General features: G+C 40.7%; 1 protein-coding gene across 2 annotated transcripts; it reads right to left on the bottom strand.

Annotated features, from left to right (window-relative positions):
• Positions 1 to 25958, bottom strand: LOC113653612 (inactive all-trans-retinol 13,14-reductase-like). 2 transcript variants are annotated; one of them, XM_027163309.2, is made up of 12 exons: positions 25877 to 25958; positions 23435 to 23592; positions 23109 to 23291; positions 16219 to 16460; positions 15925 to 16120; positions 15087 to 15284; positions 14646 to 14765; positions 14395 to 14533; positions 8454 to 8563; positions 8104 to 8270; positions 1424 to 1583; positions 1 to 1190 (listed from the first exon to the last, which is right to left on the bottom strand). In XM_027163309.2, exons 2-12 carry the CDS (start codon positions 23589 to 23591, stop codon positions 1024 to 1026), a joined length of 1839 nt encoding a protein of 612 aa, XP_027019110.2. In that variant the 5' UTR covers position 23592; positions 25877 to 25958; the 3' UTR covers positions 1 to 1023. The 2 variants fall into 2 exon arrangements, with proteins under 2 accessions (XP_027019110.2, XP_027019108.2); XM_027163307.2 differs by having other exon boundaries at positions 23435 to 23613; positions 25877 to 25933.
• Positions 25959 to 26313: the final 355 nt, after the last annotated feature.

The following is a 26313-nucleotide window of genomic DNA, read 5'->3' as shown; positions in this document are numbered from 1 at the left end:
TACAGGGTAAATGAAATTTTATTTCTGCAGGCAAACAAAAATAACAGAAAATAAAAATACCACATATTAGGCATATTGGGAAGCTTTCTCTCGTCAGCAGTAAAAGCAAATTAATCTGTCCACATCTCATTAAATGTTTTGTTTTCTTCAGAAACATTTCTTTTCTTGCATTTATCCATGTTTGCCTACCTGGGTTTGAAAAGCTTGATCTGAATTGAATGGAATTTTCAATTTCGCAAGTCGGCAGTTATGACGCATATTTTGAGCGACAAAAAAATTTAACATGATTTATTTTAATGTTACAAGAGCATCATAATCTTAGAATTTAGAATTACATTTTTTAAAAAACGAACTAACTAAAATAAAATAAAATAAAATTTGTATTTTCCAAATCTACAGGGAGCCGCAGCAAAGGGATGAAAGAGCCACTTGCGGCTCCGGAGCCGCGGGTTGCCGACCCCTGGTTTAGATTCACCAGTGACTTCTATTGGCATGTTTTATTAGTTAGCTATTTGAGAAAACTCAAAAAATATATTAAAAAAGTTAGAGTCATGGGTGGAAATAACGATTGTAATCTTTCTTGGCAATGTTATTAAATATGAATGAAATCTATGCATGAATTATATTTAATGATTAAGGTGGTCATATAAACATATTGCATATGATACATTTGTTATTATTAAGTTCATTACATTAATTTCTTATTCAGGGTTTTTTTTTTAATTAAGTCACAAAATCTCTTTTAAACTATTTTTGTTTGTTGAATTTTTTTGTCATTAAAACATTACAAGTATGAATTAAAGTAAATCTAGACTTGTGACCTGAAGTCTATAGGCATCAGGAGTAAAATGACATTATACATAGGTTTAAAATAAAACCAAGTAACAAAATATATTCATTAATGAAACAATTCGTTCGTTCGTTCGTTCGTTCGTTTACTAGTTGCTAATTAAAACACATTAATTTCTGCCACTAATTAGCAGATTGTTGCTTCTCTAAGTGACTGTAGCATTTCATTCTTATTCACTGCAGCTTTTTGACATGTTCAGCAGTTCCTCCTGCTTTCTTCCTCTTCAGCTTCTTCTTCATCTTCAAGAGGTCAATGTACACAATCTGTTTGAGCACTGTGGTGGCACATAGAAGGCCACCATGTAATGCACCTGCAATACCAAAGCTAAACACGTCCTGACCTGCAAACCCGAACAAACACACACACATTTAAAGTACAAAGTAAACAAATTTAAAGCAGGAGCTGAGCAGTCACTAAATTTCATAAGAGTTCTAAAAGTGCCTCCATCCATAAGCGACCCATCCTTTTCAAAGTATATCAAAGAACCATGGAAACATTTATATACTGTATATAGCACTTTTAGGACGTCTGGCAAATTCTGTAAAGGTAAATATATCACACAGGGCTTGTTACCTGACATGAAGAGATTTCTGACAGGGGTATCACAGCGGTTTCTGGCAATGGCCTCTGCTTGGAAGCGCTCCAAGTTCTGCTCAGCTGAGGACATGGCTCCGAGGTAAGAACCAAGATAGTGTGAGTTTGTTAATGGAGTGGAGACCTCCTGAAATACCAACTAGTGGAAAAAGAGTTCAGGAATTAGAGCAATACACTCACTGACAACTTTACCCTTGTGCAAATCATGGTGCAGCAGAACAAATCATGATCAAGAGTCAAGAAGCTTTTATTGTCATTTCAAACATATATAGCTGTTGCAGTACATAGTGAAATGAGAATATTTCTCCAGGATCAAGGTGCTACATAAAACAAAGACAGGGCTAAGACTTATGGATGTAATGCTAGAAGGAACACAGTTTCTTAGCAGCAGGTTCCTGAGATAGTGTATAAGATTGTGCAAAAAACAGCAACAACTGAAATACTGTACAGTATGAGCAAAATGACTGAAATGATAGATAGTGTGTGTAAAGAGCAAAGAAGTAAAAAAGTATGCAAAATAGCATGTAAACAGTTTTCTAAACAGTAAGCATGTAAACAATTTGATGAATGTAAGCAGCATGTAAACAAGTTGATAGATATACAGTATATTAGAAGTGTGTGTATGTGGTGTAGGTCTGTGCAGTCCATACAGATCATGTGCATGTGTATGTTGTACTCAGTACAGTTCAGTTCAGTTATTAAGGAGTCTGATGGCTTGTGGGAAGAAATTGTTACACAGTCTGGTTGTGAGGGCCCAAATGCTTCGGTACCTTTTTCCAGACGGCAGGAGGGTGAAGAGTGTGTGTGAGGGGTGTGTGGGGTCATCCGCAATGCTGTTAGCTTTGCGGATGCAGCATGTGGTGTAACACTGTAAATCACGTTTCACTACTAGTCTCACATTTCACTGCTAATTATATATGCCCTATATAATTGTGTATGTGAAAAATAAAAATCTTGAATCTTGAAGTGTCCATGATAGAGGGAAGAGAGACTGCAATGATCTTCTCAGCTGTCCTCACTATCCGCTGCAGGGTCTTGCGATCCGAGATGGTGCAGTTCCCAAACCAGACAGTGATGCAGCTGCTCAGGATGCTCTCAATGGTCCCTCTATAGAACATGGTCAGGATGAGGGGAGGGTGATGTGCCTTTCTCAGCCTTTGTAGGAAGTAGAGACGCTGCTGGGCTTTCTTGGTGATGGAGCTGGTGTTGAGTAACCAGGTGAGGGTCTCCACTAGATGAACACCAATGCCTCTTTTCCAACAAAAAGAACCGGGTACTGGTTCAGAGCTAGCGCTAGTGCTGGTTCAAAGCTGGTTCCACTGGCAAACCTTCTAAGAACCGGTTTGCCTTTCCACCGGCTAGAGAGCCATCACAGCGCCGAGTGTGACGTCACTGTATACGTGTCACGTGTCCCAGCAACTTTAGCGCAGCAGCGGCAAACACAAACACAACAACAATGGCGGATGTTGCTTTACCGTTAATGCTCATGGTTTTGCGAACATACATTAGCATCCAAACGCGGCGAATAAAATGTGTACGTGCAGCTCCGTGTAATCTGTATAAACGGAGGTTGTAATCGATAAAGTACATAACACTATCATGTGTGCTGATAATGTATCATATCGCGGTAAAGTAAAAGTGTATTAAACATTAGTATACTTAAGGTACATTATAAATGTGCTAACAGTAGCCCCGCCCCCAGCTCCTGACACAAGCGGTTCTTAAGTCTAGACCAGCAACATTTTGGTGCTACTTAAGAACCACTTTTCCTTGTTCAGAGCCGGTGCTTTGGTGGTCGAAACAGAAAGAACTGGTTCTAAATTAGGCTCTGGCTCCGAACCAGCACTCGACCTGCCTCGGTGGAAAAGGAGCACAAGAAATTTGCTGCTCTTGACGATCTCTACCGATGATCCGTCAATGTTCAGCAGAGAGTGGTCGCTCTGTGCTCTTCTGAAGTCAACAACCATCTCTTTAGTTTTATCAAGAGACAGGTTGTTGGTTCCACACCAGGTAGTTAGATGTTGCACCTCCTCTCTTTATGCTGACTCGTCGTTCTTGCTGATGAGACCCACCACAGTCGTGTCATCGGTGAACTTGATGATATGGTTTTATCTGTGCATTGCTGCACAGTCGTTAGTCAGCAGAATGAACAGCAGTGGACTGAGCACACAGCCTTGAGGAGCTCCAGTGTTCAGTGTGGTAGTGTTGGAGATGCTGTTCCCGATCGGGACTGACTGAGGTCTCCCAGTCAGAAAGTCCAGGATCTAGTTGCAGAGGGAGGTGTTTAGTCCCAGCATGCTCAGCTTCCCAATCAGGTGCTGACGGATGATTGTGTTGAATGCTGAACTAAAGCATTCGTACACAAGTGTCTTTATTGTCCAGATGGGTGAGGGCTAAATGGAGGGCTGTGGCAATGGCATCATCTATGGAGCAGTTTAGATGATACTCGAACTGTAGGGGGTCCATTGAGGGAGGTAATGGTGTCTTGATGTGCCTCATGACAAGCTTCTCGTAGAACTTCATAATTATTTGTGTGAGTGCAACGGGACGATTTCATCATGGATGACTGCTCATCAGTTAAAGCTCAATCCTAGCAAAACTGAACTGCTGTTCATCCCTGGTGATTCATCCCCAGGTCATGATCTTGCTATATCCTTGCACAACGATCTGATCTCCCCTTCAGCCACAGCTCGCAACCTTGGGGTAACCATGGACAATCAACTGTCCTTTTCCTCTCATGTTGCTAATGTGACTCGCTCATGTCGGTTTCTTCTCTACATCATTAGAAGGATTCGGCCATTTTTGTCCACACAGACTGCTCAGGTACTTGTTCAGTCTCTTGTCATTTCTAGACTGGATTACTGCAATGCACTGCTGGCAGGTCTACCTATGAACGCAATCCGTCCTCTGCAAATGATCCAAAATGCAGCTGCCCGGCTTGTTTTCAACCTGCCAAAGTTCTCACATACCACCCCGCTGCTGCGATCCCTCCACTGGCTTCCGGTAGCTGCACGCATCCGATTCAAAACACTGATGCTGGCCTACAAAGCCAAAAATGGACCAGCTCCCTCTTACCTCAAAGCCCTCATCATTCCTCGCACTGCACCCCGCAACCTCCGATCTACCAGCACTGCTCGACTGGTTCCACCATATCTCAGGGTAAGAGGCAAGTATACTACAAGACTCTTCTCTGTTCTGGCACCAAGGTGGTGGAATGAACTTCCCCTAGAGGTCCAGACAGCTGAGTCACTGGCTATTTTCAAGCGGTGGTTGAAGACCTACTTATTCAGGAAACACTTCAACTAGCACTTCTTTCCTTATCTTTTGCATTTAAAAAAAAAAAAAAAAACCTTTGACACTTTTTCATTGTAACTTTGAACAAATGTTTTAAACTCATGGTATCTTAAGTATGTAACCTAGTGAACCAGCATTAATGTATTCAATGTTAGAGATTTAAGCACTTATGTACGTCGCTCTGGATAAGGGACTCTGTCAAATGCTGTAAATGTAAATGTAAATGTCATTGAGGCAGGACACTGTAGACTTCTTTGGAACGGGGACAATGGTGGTAGTTTTGAGGCACGTGGGAACAACGGCGCTGCTCAGGGAAATGTTGAAGATGTCCGTTCTGCACATTCTCTGAGCACCCTGCCAGGAATGTTGTCTCGTCCAGCAGCCTTCCTTGGGTTAACTCTGCATAGAGTTCTCCTCATGTCGGCAGTGGATAGACAGAGTACCTGGTCGTCGTGGGGAGGGATGGTCTTCCTTGGCGTTACGTTGTTCTGTACCTCGAACCGAGCGTAGAAGTCATTCAGCATGACTGGGAGGGAGGCATCACTATCACAGGCAGGTGAAGGGGTCTTGTAGTTCGTGATCACCTGTATGACCTGCCACATGCGCTGGGTGTCTCCACTGTCCTGGAAGTTGCTGTGGATTGTATAGGCGTGTGCACGCTTTGCCTCTCTGATGGCTCGGGCCAGTTTGGACTTGCTGTTCTTAGGGCCGCCCTGTCCCCTGTTCTGAAGGCTAGGTCTCTAGTCCTCAGCAATGCACGCATGTTAGCAGTCATCCGCAGCTTCTGGTTGGAGCATGTAGTGATGGTCTTGGAGACGGTCAAATCATCAATGCATTTGCTGATGTAACTGGTCAGTCATATTTCTGCTCAAAAGACTTTTAAATAGTGCATATTTGAGTGCTGTAGCCTTCCTGTCAGTGTGATAATGTCTGGGTTTTGATTTGAACTTTTTCTGATGCCTCTTTTCCACCGGAAAGAACCGGGTGCTGTTTCAGAGCTAGCGCTATTGCTGGTTCAAAGTTGGTTCCACTGGCGAACCTTCTAAGAACCGGTTTGCCTTTCCACCGGCTAGAGAGCCATCACAGCGCCGAGTGGGACGTCACTGTACACGTGTCACGTGTCCCAGCAACTTTAGCGCAGCAGCGGCAAACACAAACACAACAACAATGGCGGATGTTGCTTTACTGTTAATGCTCATGGCTTTGCAAACCTACATTGGCATCCAAACGCGGCGAATAAAATGTGTACGTGCAGCTCCGGGTAATCTGTATAAACGGAGGTTGTAATCGATAAAATACATAACGTTATTTTATCGTGAACACAGAAAAAAATGTAGCCTTAGCATGTAGCTACCTACTATCATGTGTGCTGATAATGTATCATATCGCGGTAAAGTAAAAGTGTATTAAACATTAGTATACTTTAGGTACATTATCAAATGCGCTAAAAGTAGCCCTGCCCACAGCCCCGGACACAAGCGGTTCTTAAGTCTAGACCAGCAACGTTTTAGTGCTACTTAAGAACCACTTTTCCTGGTTCAGAGCCGGTGCTTTGGTGGTCGAAACAGAAAGAACTGGTTCTAAATTAGGCTCTGGCTCCGAACCAGCACTCAAACTGCCTCGGTTGAAAAGGGGCATGAGATGCTATTCTGACCACCATGGTTGTAAAAAGCTTGAACCAATTTGGACATTTTCATAGGACCTCTTTTATCAACAAGGCCTTTCCACCCACAGAACTACTCCTCGGTGTGTAAACTCTAGAGACTATTGTGTGTAAAATTCCCAAGAGTTCCTCAATAATCAATAGCATGTCTGCATTAAAAGCCATGGAAGTTTCAAAGTAATTAATTTTTTACACTGCTCAAAAAAAATAAAGGGAACACTTCAACAACACACTGTTACTCCAAGTCAATCATACTTCTGTGAAATCAAACTGCCCATTTAGGAAGCAACACTGATTGAAAATCAATTTCACATGCTGTTGTGCAAATGGAATATGAAAAGGCAAATAACAATACACCCCTAATAAAGAAGTGGTCCTGCAGGTGGTTACCACAGACCACTTCTCAGTTCCTATGCTTTCTGGCTGAAGCTTTGGTCACTTTTGAATGCTGGCGGTGCTTTCACTTTAGTGGTAGAATGAGACGGAGTCTACAACAAACACAAATGGCTCAGGTAGTACAGCTCATCCAGGATGGCACATCAATGCGAGCTGTGGCAAGAAAGTTTGCTGTGTCTGTCAGCGTAGTGTCCAGAGCATGGAGGCGCTACCAGGAGACAGGCCAGTACATCAGGAGACGTGGAGGTGGCCGTAGGAGGGCAACAACCCAGCAGCAGGACCGCTACCTCTGCCTTTGTGCAGGGAGGAAAACTGCCAGAGTCCTGCAAAATGACCTCCAGCGGGCCACAAATGTGAATGTGTCTGCTCAAACTTTAGGAAACAGACTCCATGAGGGTGGTACAGTATGAGAGCCTGACTTCCACAAGTGGGGGTTGTGCTAACAGCCAAACACCGGGCAGGACATTTGGCATTTGCCAGAGAACACCAAGATTATCAAATTCGCCACTGGTGCCCTGTGCTCTTCACAGATGAAAGCAGGTTCACACTGAGCACATGTGACAGATGTAACAGAGTCTGGAGATGCCATGGAGAACGTTCTGCTGCCTGCAACATCCTCCAGCATGACCGGTTTGGAAGTGGGTCAGTAATGGTGTGAGGTGGCATTTCTTTGGAGGGCTGCACAGCCCTCCATGTGCTCGCCAGAGGTAGCCTGAGTGCCATTAGGTACCGAGATGAAATCCTCAGACCCCTTGTGAGACCATACAGTGGTGCGGTTGGCCCTGAGCTCCTCCTAATGCAAAACAATGCTAGACCTCATGTAACTGGAGTGTGTCAGCAGTTCCTGCAAGACGAAGGCACCAATGCTATGGACTGGCCCACCCGTTCCCCAGACCTGAATCCAATTAAGCACATCTGGGACATCATGCCTCATCCACCAACGCCACATTGCACCACAGACTGTCCAGGAGTTGGCGGATGCTTTAGTCCAGGTCTGGGAGGAGATCGCCCAGGAGACCATCCGCCACCTCATCAGGAGCATGCCCTGGCATTGTTGGGAGGTCATACAGGCACGTGGAGGCCACACACACTACTGAACCTCATTTTGACTTGTTTTAAGGATATTACATCAAAGTTGGATCTAAGATGTGTTGAATAATTGCATATATATATATATATATATATATATATATATATATATATATATATATATATGATATTTATAAACTATGCTCTCTCTTTAATCCATTGTGACTTTTAATTTAAAATATTGCATGCATCGGTGCATTGAAGAAACAATGGATACCTTGTCTCTCAGTTTCGGGAACTGGCTGCAGGCCCAGTCGAAGAGATTGTTGGCAAATCTCATCTTGTATGCTAAATAGTCATCCCCTCTTTTCCTTACTGGAGTGTCCTTCCACTCTTCAAACCATTCATACTTGACCATTATCAGCATGGTCATGCAAGATTTACCTGAAAAATGAACAGGAGATGGTAATAATATTGCAATCAATATTCAAAAATATGGACAGTAACTGGTGTGCGTTTCGAACTTGGAATCAGTACTGCATTTGGCATCGGATACTTGCCACATCACTGACCTGCATCTGGTAGTTTTAAAATCAAAACATTTTCTGCTGAATACCGAGGTTGTACCTGGGTGACGGATCTTTGACGTGGGATCTTTGGCAGATGGAAATGTAAAATACGCCATAGGAATGTTATCTGGAGCTTCCTCCTTCTCCAGACTGAAGTACTCATCCATCCTTAATATATAAACATAACATTAGAAGTGTGAAAACTCACTGCAGTGCCACTTTGCCACATGTGCTTAACAGGAATAACCATGCAGAAGTATGCTGTGTTTGACCATGTTCTTCCCTCTAGTGGTTTCACTTAAGAGATGGTTATAAGAACCTGTCCTTCAATGCTTCTCATGCCTGGTAGTTATTGTGACTAGAGGTTCCAGTTGCTTTCCTAAAACAGGTTCCAGCAGACCGTTCCCATGGGATTTTGGTAGGTACAGATTAGCTTGGTCAGATGATGAGCAGGCGATGCTTCTAAGCCAATGGTTGATGATGTTTTGTTTTTACATGTCCTGTTTCATTTGAATCCTGCTTATAAAATCATGATGTTATCAATGATCGGGGCCCTCCCTCTCTCATGTTACACGTGGAGTGTTGGGTCCTGCTGCACAGCTGAACACAATAAATACGTTAAACCTTTTTTACTCTTGCCCATGCCTACCAGTGTGATATTTTATGCTTTAATCCTCTCAAACCTCAAAACTTCCACAACAAGTTGTAGGCAGGATTCCGCACATGAGGATTGGCTATGGGAACTCCCGAGGAAGTGTACTGCAGCCTTGGAGGCTGTTAACTTCTCCTCGAACTGCAAAATTGGCCATGAGCGCAAGAGGACTCAGGAGTTCACAGTGAGCCACATCAACGTTGGATCAAAAGTAATTGGACATGTGGAAGGTGAGAGAATTTATTTTTATTTGTGTTAGAGAACACTGCTTAATCTGCTAAGTAATTGTAAGAGTTTTTCCAGAATTTAAATTTAAATATTTAATATTTAAATTCATTAGTGTTGACTAGTAAGACTATATTGTTGGTTGTTTCTGTGTAGAAACGGCTGTAAAGACAGGATTTTAACCTGGATCTGTCAACAGGTCAGGAACCTGTATAGGCACCTAGTGCAAGGCCTAGAAATAAAAAGTAAAAGATTAGGTGCTAAACGTATCTTGTTTGCGAGGTTTTCAGAAAACTCACCGCTAAGAGCTGACAAGCTGTGTAGACTCTTTAGAGAGCAAAGCAGGTTGGAGGAAAAGGGTAAAGGCCAACAAAAAAGATAAAGTACACACACATAGCATAGACAGTCAACATTAAACTAAGATAGTCATGGGCAAGAGTAAATCTAAGAGCAAGCTCAGTGCAAACAGTGTGTTTCACTGGACCTACTGTGAATTAAATGAGAAATAATTATGGTCCTGATTCTGTGTCACAACTAATGTGGTGGGTGACGGAGTGTGGCTTCCCTGACGGTGGCAGTTTTAGCTTGAAGCAGTTAGAATTGCTGAAAGGTAACCTGACCCAAATGGAAAAAGATAATGTCAGGAAGAAGAAGAAGAAGAAGAAGAAGAAGAACAGGGTAGAATTAATCTGGACAGCCTTTCACATGTGAAAATTAGAGGCTGAGAAAAGGTTGAGAAAAGCACAATCTACTCCAAAAGACAGTATCTATACAATATGTACAGAATACACAAAGTAAGAAGCTCACAAAGTCTCCAGTGTCTTAAGTCTTTTTCAGATGATCCTGACCTAGATGGACCGAGTCCTTGATCAGGTCTGGCAGCAGCTGCGTCATGTCGACAGGTGTGCACAGACACAGAGCCAGCTCGTGCAGAGTAAAAGAAGAGACCACTCTCCCAATCGCGGATCATACACGACAGAAAGAGAAGCAAAAGGAGAATACTGATTCTGAAACTGTTGAAGAAGAGGCTTCAACTTCAGACGTTAAAGTGCAACTTCAGAGTGTGATTTCAATGCCCATGGTAGAAGTAGCGGGACCGGATGGAGACCCCATATTAGTACACCATCCCTACTCATGAGAACCTTCATGACCCGAGAGAAGTTGGGGGAAAATTTTGGTGTGGAGTTGGAACGTTTTTGCAAAGAATTTCATCCCACCTCACTTGAGCTGAGGCGCCTGTTGGGAAGAAAAACTAGCAGCAGACATAACACGGATTAAGTATGAATGGCCGTATGAAAATCTGTGCATGAGACATCCAGATCATGAGAGTGGGAGGAATGCGACATACTCTAATTTCATAACATAATTACATGAAGTATGCAAGGCTTTTCCAGTGAAAATGGATATGACAAAGATTGTGCTGTGCAAACAGGAGGACGGCGAGACAGTTGCACAATATTTCCATTGCCTCCAATACAAAACGTGCAAAGTGGCCTTATTCCCCCCCAGTATATGAGTGAGGGGGTAGTGAGAGCGTAGAGGAAGAGGAAGAGGGGGAGACAGTGGATGTTTTATTTGCGGAGGACAAGATCACTGGGCAAAGGAATGCCCCAAGAGACGCGACGAGGAACGTGCATGACCATCAACATCTCTGGTCGGGGTTTAGGGGGTCAGTCCTAAAGGGATGGGTGAGTCAAAAAATTTGATGCTTTTCTGATTCAGACTTATATGTTAAAGTTTTGAATGCTTTTGATTTTCCTGAAAAGAAACATTCTCCACAAGGTACAGTACATACTGTACAGTGGGGCAAATCAGCCACCAATTGCAAGTTCTCCCACTTAAAAAGAAGAGAGAGGCCTGTAATTTTCATCATACAGTAGGTACACTTCAACTACAGTATGAGACAAAATGAGAAAAAAATCCAGGAAATCACATTGTCTGATTTTTAAAGACTTTTTGCAAATTATGGTGGAAAATAAGTATTTGGTCTATAACAAAAGTTCATCTAAATACTTTGTTATATACCCTTTGTTGGCAATGACAGAGGTTAAACATTTTCTGTAAATCTCCACAAGGTATTCCATTCCATCATGCAGATGTCCTCTTGAGCAGTGATGTTTTGGGGCTGTCGCTGGGCAACATGGATTTTCAACTACCTCCAAAGATTTTCTATGGGGTTGAGATCTGGAGACTGGCTAGGCCACTCCAGGACCTTGAAATGCTTCTTATGAAGCCACTCATTCATTGCCTGGGAGTTGTGTTTAGGATCATTGTCATGCTGAACGACACAGCCACGCTTAATGTTCAATGCTCTTGCTGATGGAAGGTGGTGAGATATCACACTACTTAGCTTGACATGCCAAATGTGAAAGTAAAACACTGTACTGTGCTAAACCCTGCAACTCTTCTCACCATAGAAGCAGATTGCGAACCACATAATTGTGTTGCAGTTGTAAATGAAATTTGCAGTCCTAGGTCTGATATGCAGGAGACGCCATTGCAGAATCCAGATCTTGAGTTTTTTTGTGGATGGATCAGCCTTCAGAGATCAGAAAACAGGCCGCAACTGCGTAGGGTATGCAGTAGTTACACAACATGAAATGATTAAAGCAGAATCATTACCAGAGCATCTCTCTGCACAAGCAGCCAGATTGGTTGCTTTGACTACACCATGCAGGTTGGCAAAAGACAAAACTGTCACTATTTACACCGACAGTGGATATGCAATTGGAGTACTTCATGATTTTGGTACAGTACTCTGTGGAAACACAGAGGTTTCCTGACTTCTTCAGGTAAAGCAATCACACACAATTGCCTGATTTCTGAGCTCTTGGATGCAATCCTATTACCAAAATCTATTGCCATATGTAAGTGTGAAGCACACATTGGGAAAAATGATCCCATTTCACATGGTAATGCACAAGCAGATGCAGCAGCAAAATCAGCCACACAGAAAATGTCTGTGAATGACAAAACTTTGTTTTATGTTGAAAAAAATGTACTCCCACAGCGGATCTCAAAGATCTTCAATCACAATCTACAGCCCAAGAAAGAGCCACATGGAGAAAAGCGAGATGTGTGGAAAGAAATGGGGTTTGGTACAGCCCCAATGACAAACCACGCTTGCCAAATAAGTTGTTTCCTTACTATAATAAGTTGACGCAAGAGTAAGACCATGCATCAAAAGGAGGGAGGTACAAAAGTATCTCTAGATATCGGTACAACAAATATTTTGTGAGCGATGCTGTGTTATTATGCAACCTTGTCCTTTATTCTTTCACAAATTCATAAGCAGGTGAAAGAAACACTGGGTGGTGGTGAAGGATTTTGTGAGGAAATGCTGGAGAATCAGGAGATGGCTTGGACTATTTCAGGTCTTCTGACCACGCAGACTGCGGTGAATGTTGCAGAGAGAGCGACGTGGCTTCATGTTAGCCACTGTAAGTGGGTTCCCGAGCCAGAGGAAAAACCAGCAACCGACAGCTGATAAGAGGAACGAGAAGGAGCATCAGGGCACACAGTGATGTGCTAGTAACCTCTCCCATGAGCTCCAACTCACTTTCTATGACGCGTATAATGTCCGAGTCAGAAGAAACCCAATCAGAAGAGACGATCAACAGAGACAAGTTAAAAGCTCCTGGTAGGATGAGGAGCCTTTTCCCTAGAGTCCTAGGGATCATTGGAATCCTTATGATCTGCCTGTTAATAGGAGAGAATGCAGAAAAGACTCCCACCCTTAGTAGAAGTCGCAGAGACGTGTCTGATGATGACTTTCTTCCGCCAGAACATATACTAAAAGGTAAACTGAGTAAATTATTCGATTCCTTCTTCCCACAGTATGGGATGACTCCGGTACGGAATCAACTAGAAGTCACACATTATCGGCTTGCCACATATTTTTTCCACTAATCGTTCTTACTCGCAGCCCTTAGATTGACTAGAATTCTATTCTATTAGCTAAAGAAGGAGGTGTATGTACCATGATAGGAGAGCAATGTTACACCTTCATTCCCTTTAATGATGACGACCATGGGACTATCTCTGACACACTGCATGATATGCACAAGTAGCAGACCTAATGAGACGAGGCGAACACTGAGGTTATAGTTGGGGACTTTGGTATACACTGTTCGGACAGTGGACTCTCGATCTATCAATGATAATCCCAGTGATTGTGGTATTAATCTTATTATGTTTGTTTGGCCCAGACTGATCCAGAAACAAACAAAGGTGAAAACAGACAGTAGAGACTGTGAATTGTAGTGAAGTTACAACAAGATTAATGCTTTGCCTTTAACTGCATTTTTTATGGGTCCTGTCCCCACAAAAACAGCATATTGTCAACTGAAGATCATGTATTTTATGAAGCATTCATGAGAACTCTACAAGGGAAGTGATATGCTGATGTAAGATTGTACATGATTGAGCTTAGTTTAAGGCATATGTGAATATATTCTAGCTGATTAATTTATACTGATTAAGCAATTGATTAACAATGTTGTGGATTAAGTAGTTGATTTACAATACTGGTATACATTAAGAAAAAAATTTTGTGTATTGTCCGAGGGACAAAAGGGGAGATTTTTTTTACTCTTGCCCATGCCTACCAGTGTGATATTTTATGCTTTAATTCTCTCAAACCTCAAAACATATGAGTTCCGGGATTGTGCTGTGGTTAAATTTCTCTCAAGGATTAAACAACAGCACTACCCAGTGGGCTTTATATGTATGATGAGAAAACTAGGTCAAACATTTAAGAAAGTAAAACATAAAGGAAAACTAAGTTTGTAATCTGTAAAGATTACAGATAAACTAAACTATCATATCTCCTTTTACACAGCAGATAAGAAACGTCTCACAATGTTAGATGTAACAAAACAGTTTACTGTTTTGTTACAACTAACGTAACTTTTCACTTAACGTAACAATCAGTTTTAAAATAATTGTAACTGCTGAGATATAAGGGGAATAAAACACTCCATAATATGCTATTAATAAAAGGAAAATATTTGACATCTGGTAGTAATGGCTACTTGCGGCACTGATGTGCCCCATGAATTTTTTTACAATAACTATAACAAAACACCACATTGTGTCATATTCGGTACATAATAGTACTAACATGGCATCCATGTCATTAGACTTAAAGAGCCACGTGTTGTTGGATTTGATGCCCAGCTCCTCCTGTGTGGCATCGAAACCCGAGAACACTAAAAGACATCCTCGTCCAGGTCTCATCACATTCAGTCTCTTCTGAATCTCTGCAACATGAAATCATATCATGAAAACATAGGTCATGTTTAGTGCTGCATTTAACATGTATTAACATTTTAACACCTGATAATCCACCTAATAAAGAAATAAAGTGATGACCTGGTTTGGTTTGTATATGTGGTGGAAGAAGTTTCTGAAAGGTGTTGAAGACTCCACAGTTGGAGATGATAACAGGAGCCCGCACTTCCACGTCCTCTTGGTTTTTTCTCACAGTGACGCCTAAAACAAAGCAAAATATACTACAGTGTGTTCCAGAGGTTCAGTAGAAATAATACCTAACAATAATACCTAACAATACTGTCATACTGTTTTGTATCATATTCATATCAAGCATTGTGTTTTTAAGCTAAAAGAGGGAAAATTAGGCTAAAATCTAACTTTGCTAAACTGAACCCCATTCATCTGTGAGACTTCAGTGATTATTAATAAATGGATTGGAAAATTACCAAAAATTTACCATAATTACCATAAATTACTATGGAAAAATCTGCGTTATAGTAAACATATTAGAATATGGCTGTAATCATCTCTCTCACTCACCATACGCAGCTCCGTTATTATCAAGCAGGATGCGATTTACAGGAGCACGGACCAGCACACGTCCACCGTATTTCTGAATGACTTTAGTGATGTGGAATGGGATTTCACTGGCGCCACCTTTTGGGTAGTATGCTCCACGCTTGTAGTGGTGCAACAGCAAAGCATTAATGGCACTGCTGCACTCTTTCGGTGGAACACCTGTCAATTAAAAAAATTAGTAACTAAATTCTAAAGAGTTTTATTGAATATTTTCACAGAAGTTATTTCCACACTTGTACTGTAGACTCTCGTTCTAATATCAAGGAAATATGACTATGTATTTGTAAGTAATTCTATATGAATGTATGTATTTACATCTCATTTATAAAAATAAGCACTAGAGGGTTAAGGGCCTTGTTCAGGGGCCCAGAAGTTGCAGCTTGTTGGTACTGGGATTTGAGCTCACAACCTTCCAAGCAGTTTTCTAACACCTTAACCACTGAGCTACAACATTTCCATATATATAGGTTATAACAAAAAAGTCCAAAACCTATTCCAGGAACATACCCTGAATAGGATGACACACTACCACAGGGCACCTGCACACACTCATAGCTTTGTGTAGCCAATCCACCTACCAAAACATTTTTGGACAGTGTGATAAAACTAGAGATGTAGGAAACCCACTCAAATAAAAAAAGAACATGCTAAACTCCACACAAACATTAACCCAAGCTCAGGATGAGACAAAGAACCCCGGAGCCCTTAGCCATCAACGCTACCTGTTGCACCACCATGCCACCACTGCTAGGTAAAACTGCCTGATTAATATATAGATTAATTACAAGAAGTGTCTCACCATAGAAAACATAATTGAAGATTAATTGGAGGTCCTTGTTGGAGGTCAGACTGTTGGCAAGTGTAGTGGCATCAGTGCCTACAAGGCGGAAGATGGGGGAGTAGAAATCAGCAATGCCACTTTTAAGCAGGAACAGTGCTATCCACTGAGGAATCAACTTCAGTGCAGCCAATAATGGTGTCTTCCTGGCTGAGATCTGAGGAAAAATGTGTGTATGTTATTGGGGGAAATGACAAAACTCCTCCAAAAGCTGAGAGATGATTCTGAGGTAAGAGATCTGTGTGAATACAATACCTTCATGATTTTGAAGAACTCCTCTACAGCTTTGGTATCATCAGGGAACTGTGCTTTCAGATGCTCCTCCATCTCAGTTTTGCCACTGTAAATTGTGTATTTCCTGACTTTCTCTCCACTACCTATCACTAAAGTGTCAAAGTGCTTGTCCAGTTTCACAAACTGTAGTTGTCCTTCTGTGATCTGGTCCATAATGATCTTAAACAGACTGTTCTCATGGAGCTGACCAATGTAATGCAATCCTGTAGACATAGATATACAGAAGATATACTGTATTACAGCACACTGGTGTTAGAGGAAACCTGCATTTCTTTTATTTTTTTCTAATTGTTTTAACTTGAATTTTGTTGGTTGTGAAAGCACATTAAACATGGGAAAAGGTCTGAATTAAAAGTCATTAAAAGAATCCTTAAATTTCATAAAATTTGTTTGTCAAATGTATTTCTTATTTATTTAAGTTAAAAACTAAAACCCTTAAGACTAGTACTTAGTAGAACCACTTTTTGCTGCAATAACAATTTTAGGTCTGTTTTATTGCATTGAGACCTGGACTTTTACTTGGCCCTTTACCTTTGAAAGAACATTTACCTTGAGTTTGATTAACAACTCCTGTGTTTCTTTGGCAGGACTGTCCTACTGAATGTTTTTTTTTTTTAAGTCTTGGAGTATCCATGGATCTTAAAATGCCCAATTACCTATGATGAAATAGGCATGGTATATCATGGGTCTACAAAACCAATTCCCATTATTTAGCTGGGTCACTCTACTGCTTTCTGGCAAACTCCAGACTCAAAATTCCTTCATGCATTGACCCTGGGTTTTGAGCCATAGCCTTGTCCCACTAGCACCTGTGTGATATGATGCAGCTTTGATTTCCTCACAGTTTATCCAACAGTGCGTACTTACAGTGGGTACAGAAAGTATTCAGACCCCTTTAAATTTTTCACTCTTTGTTTCATTGCAGCCATTTGCTAAAATCAAAAAAGTTAATTTTATTTCTCATTAATGTACACTCAGCACGCCATCTTGACAGAAAACAGACATGTAAAAAATGTTTCAAATTTATTAAAAAAGAAAAACTGAAATATCACATGGTCATAAGTATTCCGACCATTTGCTCAGTATTGAGTAGAAGCACCATTTTGAGCTAGTACAGCCATGAGTCTTCTTGAGAATGATGCAACAAGTATTTTACATCTGGATTTGGGGATCCTCTGCCATTCTTCCTTGCAGATCCTTTCCAGTTCCGTCAGGTTGGATAGTGAACGTTGGTGGACAGCCATTTTCAGATCTCTCCAGAGATGCTAAATTGGGTTTAGGTCAGGGCTCTGGCTGGGCCAGTCAAGAATGGTCACAGAGTTGTTCCTGAAGCCACTCCTTTTTTATTTTAGCTGTGTGCTTAGGGCCATTGTCTTGCTGGAAGGTGAACCTTCGGCCCAGTCTGAGGTCCTGAGCACTGTGGAAGAGGTTTTCTTCCAGGATATCTCTGTACTTGGCTGCATTCATCTTTCCTTCAATTGCAACCAGTCGTCCTGTCCCTGCAGCTGAAAAACACCCCCATAGCATGATGCTGCAACCAACATATTTCACTGTTGGGATTGTATTGGGCAGGTGATGAGCAGTGCCTGGTTTTCTCCTCACATACCGCTTAGAATTAACGCCAAAAAGTTCAATTTTGGCCTTATCAGACTAGAGGATGTTATTTCTCATAGTCTGGGATTCCTTCATTTGTTATTTGGCAAACTCTATGCGGGCTTTCATTTGTCTTGCACTGAGGAGAGGCTTCCATTGGGCCACTCTGCCATAGAGCCCCAACTGGTGGAGGGCTGCAGTGATAGCTAACTTTCTGGAACTTTCTCCCATCTCCCTACTGCATCTCTGGGGCTCAGACACAGCGATCTTTGGGTACTTCTTTACCTCTCACCAAGGCTCTTCTCCCACGATTGCTCAGTTTGGCTGGACAGCTAGGTCTAGGAAGTGTTCTGGTCGTCCCAAACTTATTCCATTTAAGGATTATGGAGGCCACTGTGCTCTTAGGAACCTTGAGTGCTGCAGAAATTCTTTTGTAACCTTGGCCAGATCCGGGCCTTGCCACAATACTGTCTCTGAGCTCCTTGGGCAGATCCTTCAACCTCATGATTCTCGTTTGCTCTGACATGCACTGTGAGCTGTAAGTAGTAGTAGTGACTTGGAGCAGCAGACTTGGAGCAGCAGACTTGGAGCTCGGAGCTCTCGCATCTTCCAATTTATATGCTTGGCTGAGTATTTTTTTAATTCCGAGTTATCTTGAGTTTACACTTTAACCTACTTGCATCTTACTTCTTGACATTGTATTTACTTGTCTCGCAGCGTCCGCTTCTAGCCAGCTAGCATAACTAGCCTGTTAGCTCGGCTACCGCTAGTACAAGCTCTCGCAACTTCCACATTTTCATTTCACAGACTGGAGTGAGAGGCATGGAGTTGACTTGCTCAGTCCAGTGGCTCTCTCCCACTCTGCTCTCCTCCACATCCATTCTCATCTTTTAGAAGCAAATGATAGACAATAAATAAATAGGTTAAATAGTCCGCTTCCAGCCGGTTAGCACAACTAGCCTGTTAGCTTGGTACAATCTAGTACAATCTGTTGTACTTGCTCTGTAACATCATGTCGGTTACGTCTCTGCCTTTGAGTGCAGGTGAGGATGCATTGGAGCTGCACTCGGTGGAACTGGAGCAGGTGAAGCAGGCTAAGAAGCAGGCTCAGACCACATCTCCAGGACACTGAACACCTTCTGACTGGTAAAGTACTCTTTAAATTTAAATAGCCATAATTCACCTCAGCACATTGACACAAAAAAATGCACACATAGCTCACCCTATAGAAACTGTGTCTGTTCCCCGAGTAGTGAGCTCAAAAAAGTAAATACGTGAGAAGTTCTCGAAATAGTCTTACTGTAATTACACCAGAAAAATACCAAAGAAACAAACAAAAACAGTTCTTAAGGTTTGGGCTTCTGAACATTAGATCACTTGCACTTATTGTGAATGAAATATCTCAGAAAATAGCCTTACTGCACTCTGCCTTACCAAAACTTGTATTAAACCAAATGAATACATCAGTCTAAATGAGTCTACACCATCAGGATATATCTATAAGACTACAGACTAACTATGTCTCTCCACGTTATCGACTCGGTAGAACTATTATTCCAACCACTAAAGACAGATTCTCAAATAGACACTTTTGCCCCAGTCAGATTACAGAAGGTTAGAGATAAAACACTTGCACCGTGGTATAATAGTCATACTCACACCTTCAAGAGGGAGACCCGTAACCTCGAACGGAGAAATGGAGAAAAACTAAATTAGAGGGTTTTTTTGGGTTTTTTTTTATTTATTGGTCTGTTACTCAGATGTACATAAACATAGCAGTACAGTCTCAAGTATACAATAAACAACAATTAAAAGTGGACAACCAGGTGAAAAAGATAGCACATTCAGGCAAATAACAAAATGTACACTGTAACACAGAGGATCAAGAGAGGTTGTTAATGTGGCACCAGAGAGGTGTCCATATATGCCAAATGTCATTAGACCTTTGGTGTATGTCATAAGTGAGTTTCTCAAGTGGAAGTAATATGGACATTTGAGACAACCACATTTTAACAGAAGGTGCCTGAGGAGAAGACCACAATAATAATATACATTTCTTTGCCAGGTAAACCAAATTTAGAAACAGTTGCCTTGTCTGGAAGTCAAACACAGTCTCAATTCCACTATACAGCAGATACAATTCCAACGAGAAACAAAATTTCAACTTAAGGAGCCTTTGTAAAAAATGATGTACTTTAGTCCAAAAAGAAAAGATTGTCACAATACCAGAAGCAGTGAAGGAATGTTCCTTTATGTTTCTTGCAATTAAGACAGAGATCAGAGGAGTCTTTGTAAATCTTTCTATGATGTGAAGGTGTAAGTTAAACTCTGTTAAAAAAATCTGTAGTTGGGTTTGTGAATCTGATATTTTGCAGAGATATAGGGAGGACAGGATTAAAAGCAGTAGGTGAGAAAAGTGTGAGTTCAGTTGGAATCTTAAGATACAGTTTAACATCTCTCCATATCCGAAGGGTGTTTGAAATGGTGAAACTTGTTGAGGCACATTTAAGCTTTTTGGTATTTGCAATAAAAGGCAGAAATTTTATTGGGAGAGGAGCACAAGCCCTTGCTTCCAGATTAAGCCATCTAGAGTCCTTTCATTGTACCAACTAACCATATGCTTCACCTGTGCTGACCAGTAGTACAGACGAAAGTTTGGTAAGGCGACTCCTCGCTTATCCTTTGGTTTCATTAATTTGTTAAAACTAATTCGAGGAATTTTGTGGTTCCAGATGAATTTAGAAAAGTGCTTATTGATGTCTTTAAAGAAAACATTTGGTAAATGAAAGGTAGGGATTGAAATAAACTTAGGTAGAATATTCATTCTGATCACGTTAATCCTGCCAAGAAAAGAAATAGGGAGTGTCCGCCAGGTGTTAAGGTCTTTTTTAATGGAATCCAGAAGAGGGGCATAATTTGTTCTAAAATAAATCTGTAAATAGTAGTGTGACGAATATGCCGAGATATTTTAAACCAACAGTAGTTATTTTGAAGGGTGAGAGAGATTCAAGATCATTTGGAGCAGAAATTTTAAGAGAAAGCGCCATGGATTTTGACAAATTAATTTTATATCCAGATAAGCTACTATATTCTGAAATAAATTAGAGGTTTTTAGAATTGCGTATAAGGACAGTATGTCCAGCTACAGACAGGCTCTAAAAGCTGCTAGGGCTGAGCACCTGAGCAAACTCATAGAAAATAACCAGAACAATCCCAGGTTTTTATTTAGCACAGTGGCTAGTTTAACAAAAAAAAAATGAAATCTGAACACACTATTCCATCACAGTTCAGTAGTGAGGATTTTATGAGATTCTTCACCGATAAAATCGAAAGTATCAGGAATAAAATAGGTGACGCTCAACATACGAGAGCAACTAGTGACACAATCTCACCTAAAGCGTTAAACAGCTTTACAATTACAGGACAGGAAGAGATAGATAAACTTATTACTACAGCTAAATCAACAACATGTTCACTAGACCCCATCCCACCTAAACCACTGAAAGAAGTGTTACATAAAGCTGGTGAGCCTCTTCTTAATATCATTAACTCCTCGTTATCTTTAGGTTACGTTCCGAAGTCTTTTAAGTTGGCAGTTATTAGGCCACTCATCAAATAACCTAACATAGACCCAAATGAACTATCAAATTACAGACCTCTCTCACACCTTCCGTTTATGTCTAAAATACTTGAAAAGGTTGTGTCTGTTCAACTGAGCTCCTTCTTACAGGAGAGCAACATCCTTGAAGAGTTTCAGTCAGGTTTCAGGCCCCATCATAGCACAGAAACTGCACTTGTAAAAGTTACAAATGACTTGTTCTTAGCTTCGGACCAAGACTGCATGTCCTTATTAGTTCTACTTGACACTGCTGCCTGAGTCACCTCAGACTTGCTCATAGGGGGATAAATACATAAAGATTGTGAACTATATATATCTAATAATAATCTTGAATTTTTTATTCTGTTAATTCTTTTTCTTTATTATTCGTTATTTCTTTTATTATTCCTTATGTTTACCTTCTGCTCTATGTTGACGCATTCCAATTTACACGACTACTATCTTAGTCCATTCTGGTCTCCAAATCGATCCATTTTCCTTTCCAAAGCAGTGAGCTTCTCCGTGATGTTATCCAAAGTAGTGAGCTTCTCCGTGATGTTATCCATATTGCAGTTAATAGTCCCAGCCTCAGTGCTGACCGCTCTGCCCACTGCATCAATCATGACGGGAAGCCTTGGGAGGTTTTGGACAGCTGTTACCGTTTTCTAATTTTCTCGATAAACCAGGGCAATGCCTAATCCAATCAGCATAACTCCTGTTATCGTGGTTCTGAATAGGTAGATATCTTCAATGTCCTCCACAGAAAGAGCCGCCAGATACACAACCCGCCACCTCTCCCACTCGTCCATCGTATAGCCAGCTGCAAAAGTTCCGGCAGGGCATTCAGGTTCCCCCAAACCCAAGTTTCTTTTCGAGAAGATGGTGTCAATTAAGGTCTTATATAGACAGGTGTGTGTGTGCCTTTCCTAATCAAGTCCAATCAGTTTAATTAAACACAGCTGGAATCCAATGAAGGAGTAGAACCATCTCAAGGAGGATCAGAAGAAATGCACAGCATGTGAGTTAAATATAAGTGTCATAGCAAAGGGTCTGAATACTTACTGTATGACCATGTGAAATTTCACTTTAATAAATTTGCAAAAAGGTCTACATGTCTGTTTTTTTCTGTCAAGATGGGGTGCTGAGTGTACATTAATGAGAAATAAAATGAACTTTTTTGATTTTAGCAAATGGCTGCAATGAAACAAAGAGTGTAAAATTTAAAGGGGTCTGAATACTTTCCATACCCACTGTAGATATCTAATCATTTGGATATTATTTCGAAGTCATTTTCTGTGTTGTCTTCCTATGTCTATGAACCTCCATAGACTTCACAATTACCTCTGATTACTTTTAAGAGGTTGAATATGTTTGCAAGGCACTGTACATATTTATTACTAGGCACAACTTAGCGGCTAATCAAGATTCTGGGTCACACAGCTAGCCACATTGCATGAGCATCTTTTAAAATTATAGAGGCCTAAATGCCTGAATTCATTAGCAATCAAAACTACTTTAATATGTTACAAATTATAACACTGAGTCGAGTTCATTCATCTTCAGTAATCACTTTATCACCTGGTCAAGGACATGCAGGTCTGTAGCTTATCACAGCAACCCTACAGATGAGGCAGGAATATACATGTTGAACATGTCTTACCTACATCAAACTCAAACCCTTTCTCTGTAAAAGTGTGGCAGCAGCCTCCAGCCTGGTCATGCTGCTCCAGCACCAGCACTCTCTTGCCTAGTTTGGCCAGTGTAGCTGCCGCCGTCATGCCACCGATGCCACTCCCAATCACGATGGCGTCCAGATTCTCTGGAACCTTCTCTTTCCTGAAGCCTAAAGGAAGAAATCACAGAAGTGAGAGAGCGATTTTATTTTGATTAGGTTATGTAAAAAAAATTGTTTCTATTTAATAAATATGGTAAAATGATCATAAAAAGGTTTAGATGTACCAACACAGAATCCTCACACACACTCACCTTGCTTCAGAATTTTAGATCTCTCCTTCTGGTCCATCTCTAAAGGTCCGGGCGGTCTAACGGACTCCAGTGAGAAAGGGCTGGGTTTGCCAAACAGGAACCAGTAAGTACCGCCGGCCCAAACCAGAAACCACACCAACAGCACCAGGAACCACATCCTGAAGGAAACAACACAGCTGCTGTAGACAGAATGAGTAAAGCTGCACAGTTGCTGCTGCAGTGTTGTATGAACTGATTATTGTAGCACCACTGATGAAATTATTCTCGCATAAGCCATTTTATAACCAGCAAGTGCTAAAGGTCTAAAGACATGAGAGATAAATTAATTTATATGGCCAAAAGTAAAGATAAGAGGTGATATATGGGGATAATAATCAGCTGTAATGTAACATATGTAATGTTTCTTAGGCCAAACCAAATTCTTAGAAATAATGAGTAAGAGCATTGCTATTACTGTAGGTTTAGATTATAGGTTATTGTTATTTAGATATAGTGTAAATGCCATCCTGTCAAAAATTAAGCTTTTTAAATACAGTGGGGCAAAAAAGTATTTAGTCAGCCACCAATTGTGCCAGTTCTCCCACTTAAAAATATCAGAGAGACCTGTAATTTTCATCATAGGTACACTTCAACAATGAGAGACAAAATGAGAAAAAAAATCCAGAAAATCACATTGTCTGATTTTTTTTTTGTTCTATAACAAAAGTTCATCTTCAATACTTTGTTATACCCTTTGTTGGCAATGAGACAGGTCAAACATTTTCTCTAAGTCTCCACAAGGTTTTTACACACTGTTGCTGGTAGTTTGGCCCATTCCTCCATGCAGATCACCTCTAGAGCAGTGATATTTTGGGGCTGTCGCAGGGCAACATGGTTTTTCAAATTCACTCAAAATCGCACGATACATGGCCCCATTCATTCTTTCCTTTACATGAATCAGTCGTCCTGGTCCCTTTGCAGAAAAACAGCCCCAAAGCATGATGTTTCCACCCCCATGCTTCACAGTAGGTACGGTGTTCTTTGGATGCAATTCAGCATTCTTTCTCCTCCAAACATGACAAGTTGAGTTTTTACCAAAAAGTTCTATTTTGGTTTCATCTGACCATATGACATTCTCCCATGACCATATGACATATGTACCTCTTCTGGATCATCCAAATGCGCTTTAGCAAACTTCAGATGGGCCCAGATATGTACTGGCTTCAACAGGGGGACACGTCTGGCACTGCAGGATTTGAGACCCTGACGGCGTAGTGTGTTACTGATGGTAGCCTTTTTACTTTGGTCACAGCTCTCTGCAGGTCATTCACTAGGCCCCCCCGTGTGGTTCAGGGATTTTTGCTCACCGTTCTTGTGATCATTATGACCCCACGGGGGGAGATCTTGCGTGTAGTCCCAGATCGAGTTAGATTATCAGTGGTTTTGAGGTTGTCTTCAACCAAGCTGCTTACCTATTGCAGATTCAGTCTTTCCAGCCTGGTGCATGTCTACAATTTTGTTTCTGGTGTCCTTTGACAGCTCTTTGGTCTTGGCCATAGTGGAGTTTTGATTCTGACTGTTTGAGGTTGTGGACAGGTGCCTTTTATACTGATAACGAGTTCAAACAGGTGCCGTTAATACAGGTAACGAGTGGAGGACAGAGGAGCCTCTTAAGGAAGTTGTTACAGGTCTGTGAGAGCCAGAAATCTTTTTTGTAGGTGAACAAATACTTATTTTACCAATTAATTCATTAAAAATCCTACAATGTGATTTCCTGGATTCTTTCCCCCATTCTGTCTCTCATAGTTGAAGTGTACCTATGATGAAAATTACAGACCTCTCATCTTTTTAAGTTGGAGAATTTGCACAATTGGTGGCTGACTAAATACTATATATATATATATATATATATATATATATATATATATATATATATATATATATATATATATAAAATACTAAAAGTATATTCCTATACAGTATTAGAAGTATTATAAAAACTATTGATTCTCTATGGTTCCAGTGCTTTTGGAACATTGACAAATAAGAACAGTCCATTGCTTAAATTTCAGATATGTCCTTTCCTTTAGGAATGTTGTCTTTGGTGACAGGGATTGACATATATATATATATATATGGCATAAATGTCCATATTTTTACCTGAAGCATCAGTAAACCAAGCTATACTATATGTACTAATTGCATGCAAAATATATTAAATACATAGCTTAATTACAATTTAAATAAATGTGTAATAACCGCCTTTGCAAACTGAGGACACGACTCAGAGAAGTTGTAAAGCTTCATGTGCTGGAGGTCTATAAACATTATTATCCATAAACCAAAAACTCAACAAACTGATCTCAAGTCATTCCAAATTATATATAAAATATATAGTTAAGAAAGAAACAAAGGCAAGGATCACATGCGAGTCAAAGCAAGAAAAAGCAATGCAGAACTTACACAACTTAAGACTCAGTAAGGCTTCACCTGAGAAGAACCATGTGTTTTATATAATAATAAGCAGAACAACAGAAGAAATTTCTTTAGAATTTAGGGGAGGTGCCCTCTGGTGGTGTGGACCTTCCCAAGATCATATCCAGAATGAGAGTAAAACTAAAACCACTTACTTGTAACTGTTAAAGTCAATGTCAAATTCAGTCTATTAAGTTTAATTTGACATATGCAAATCATATGGCAATCATTTCAATAATTACAAATAGTAGAAGTAGCGTATATTATTAGATTGTGGTTGGGTGCAATGTTTACTTAAAGAGCTGCAGAGAATCGCTGAGTATGTAGTGTGCGATGCTGTTGAGTTGACATTTAGAAGACCAACACAGTTATGTGAGCATTGAAAGCACCTATCAGATGTTAACCTGGTTAACTAACAGTTTGTT

This window comes from Tachysurus fulvidraco, chromosome 8 (genome assembly GCF_022655615.1).
Source record: "Tachysurus fulvidraco isolate hzauxx_2018 chromosome 8, HZAU_PFXX_2.0, whole genome shotgun sequence".
Classification (NCBI taxonomy): Eukaryota; Metazoa; Chordata; class Actinopteri; order Siluriformes; family Bagridae; genus Tachysurus; species Tachysurus fulvidraco.
The sequence above is the reverse complement of the archived record's forward strand: the minus strand, read 5'-3'. Positions and strand labels throughout refer to the sequence as shown.

Bases quoted from the DNA above. Each gene is read 5' to 3' on its own strand.
- LOC113653612 (XM_027163309.2), bottom strand. From the start codon at position 23,591: ATGTGGTTCCTGGTGCTGTTGGTGTGGTTTCTGGTTTGGGCCGGCGGT. The intron at 14,766-15,086 runs GTGAGTGAGAGA...GCTTTGTTTTAG, and splicing joins TAATAACGGAGCTGCGTATG to GCGTCACTGTGAGAAAAAAC. The intron at 8,271-8,453 runs GTACAACCTCGG...TTCATTTTTCAG, and splicing joins GTCAAAGATCCGTCACCCAG to GTAAATCTTGCATGACCATG.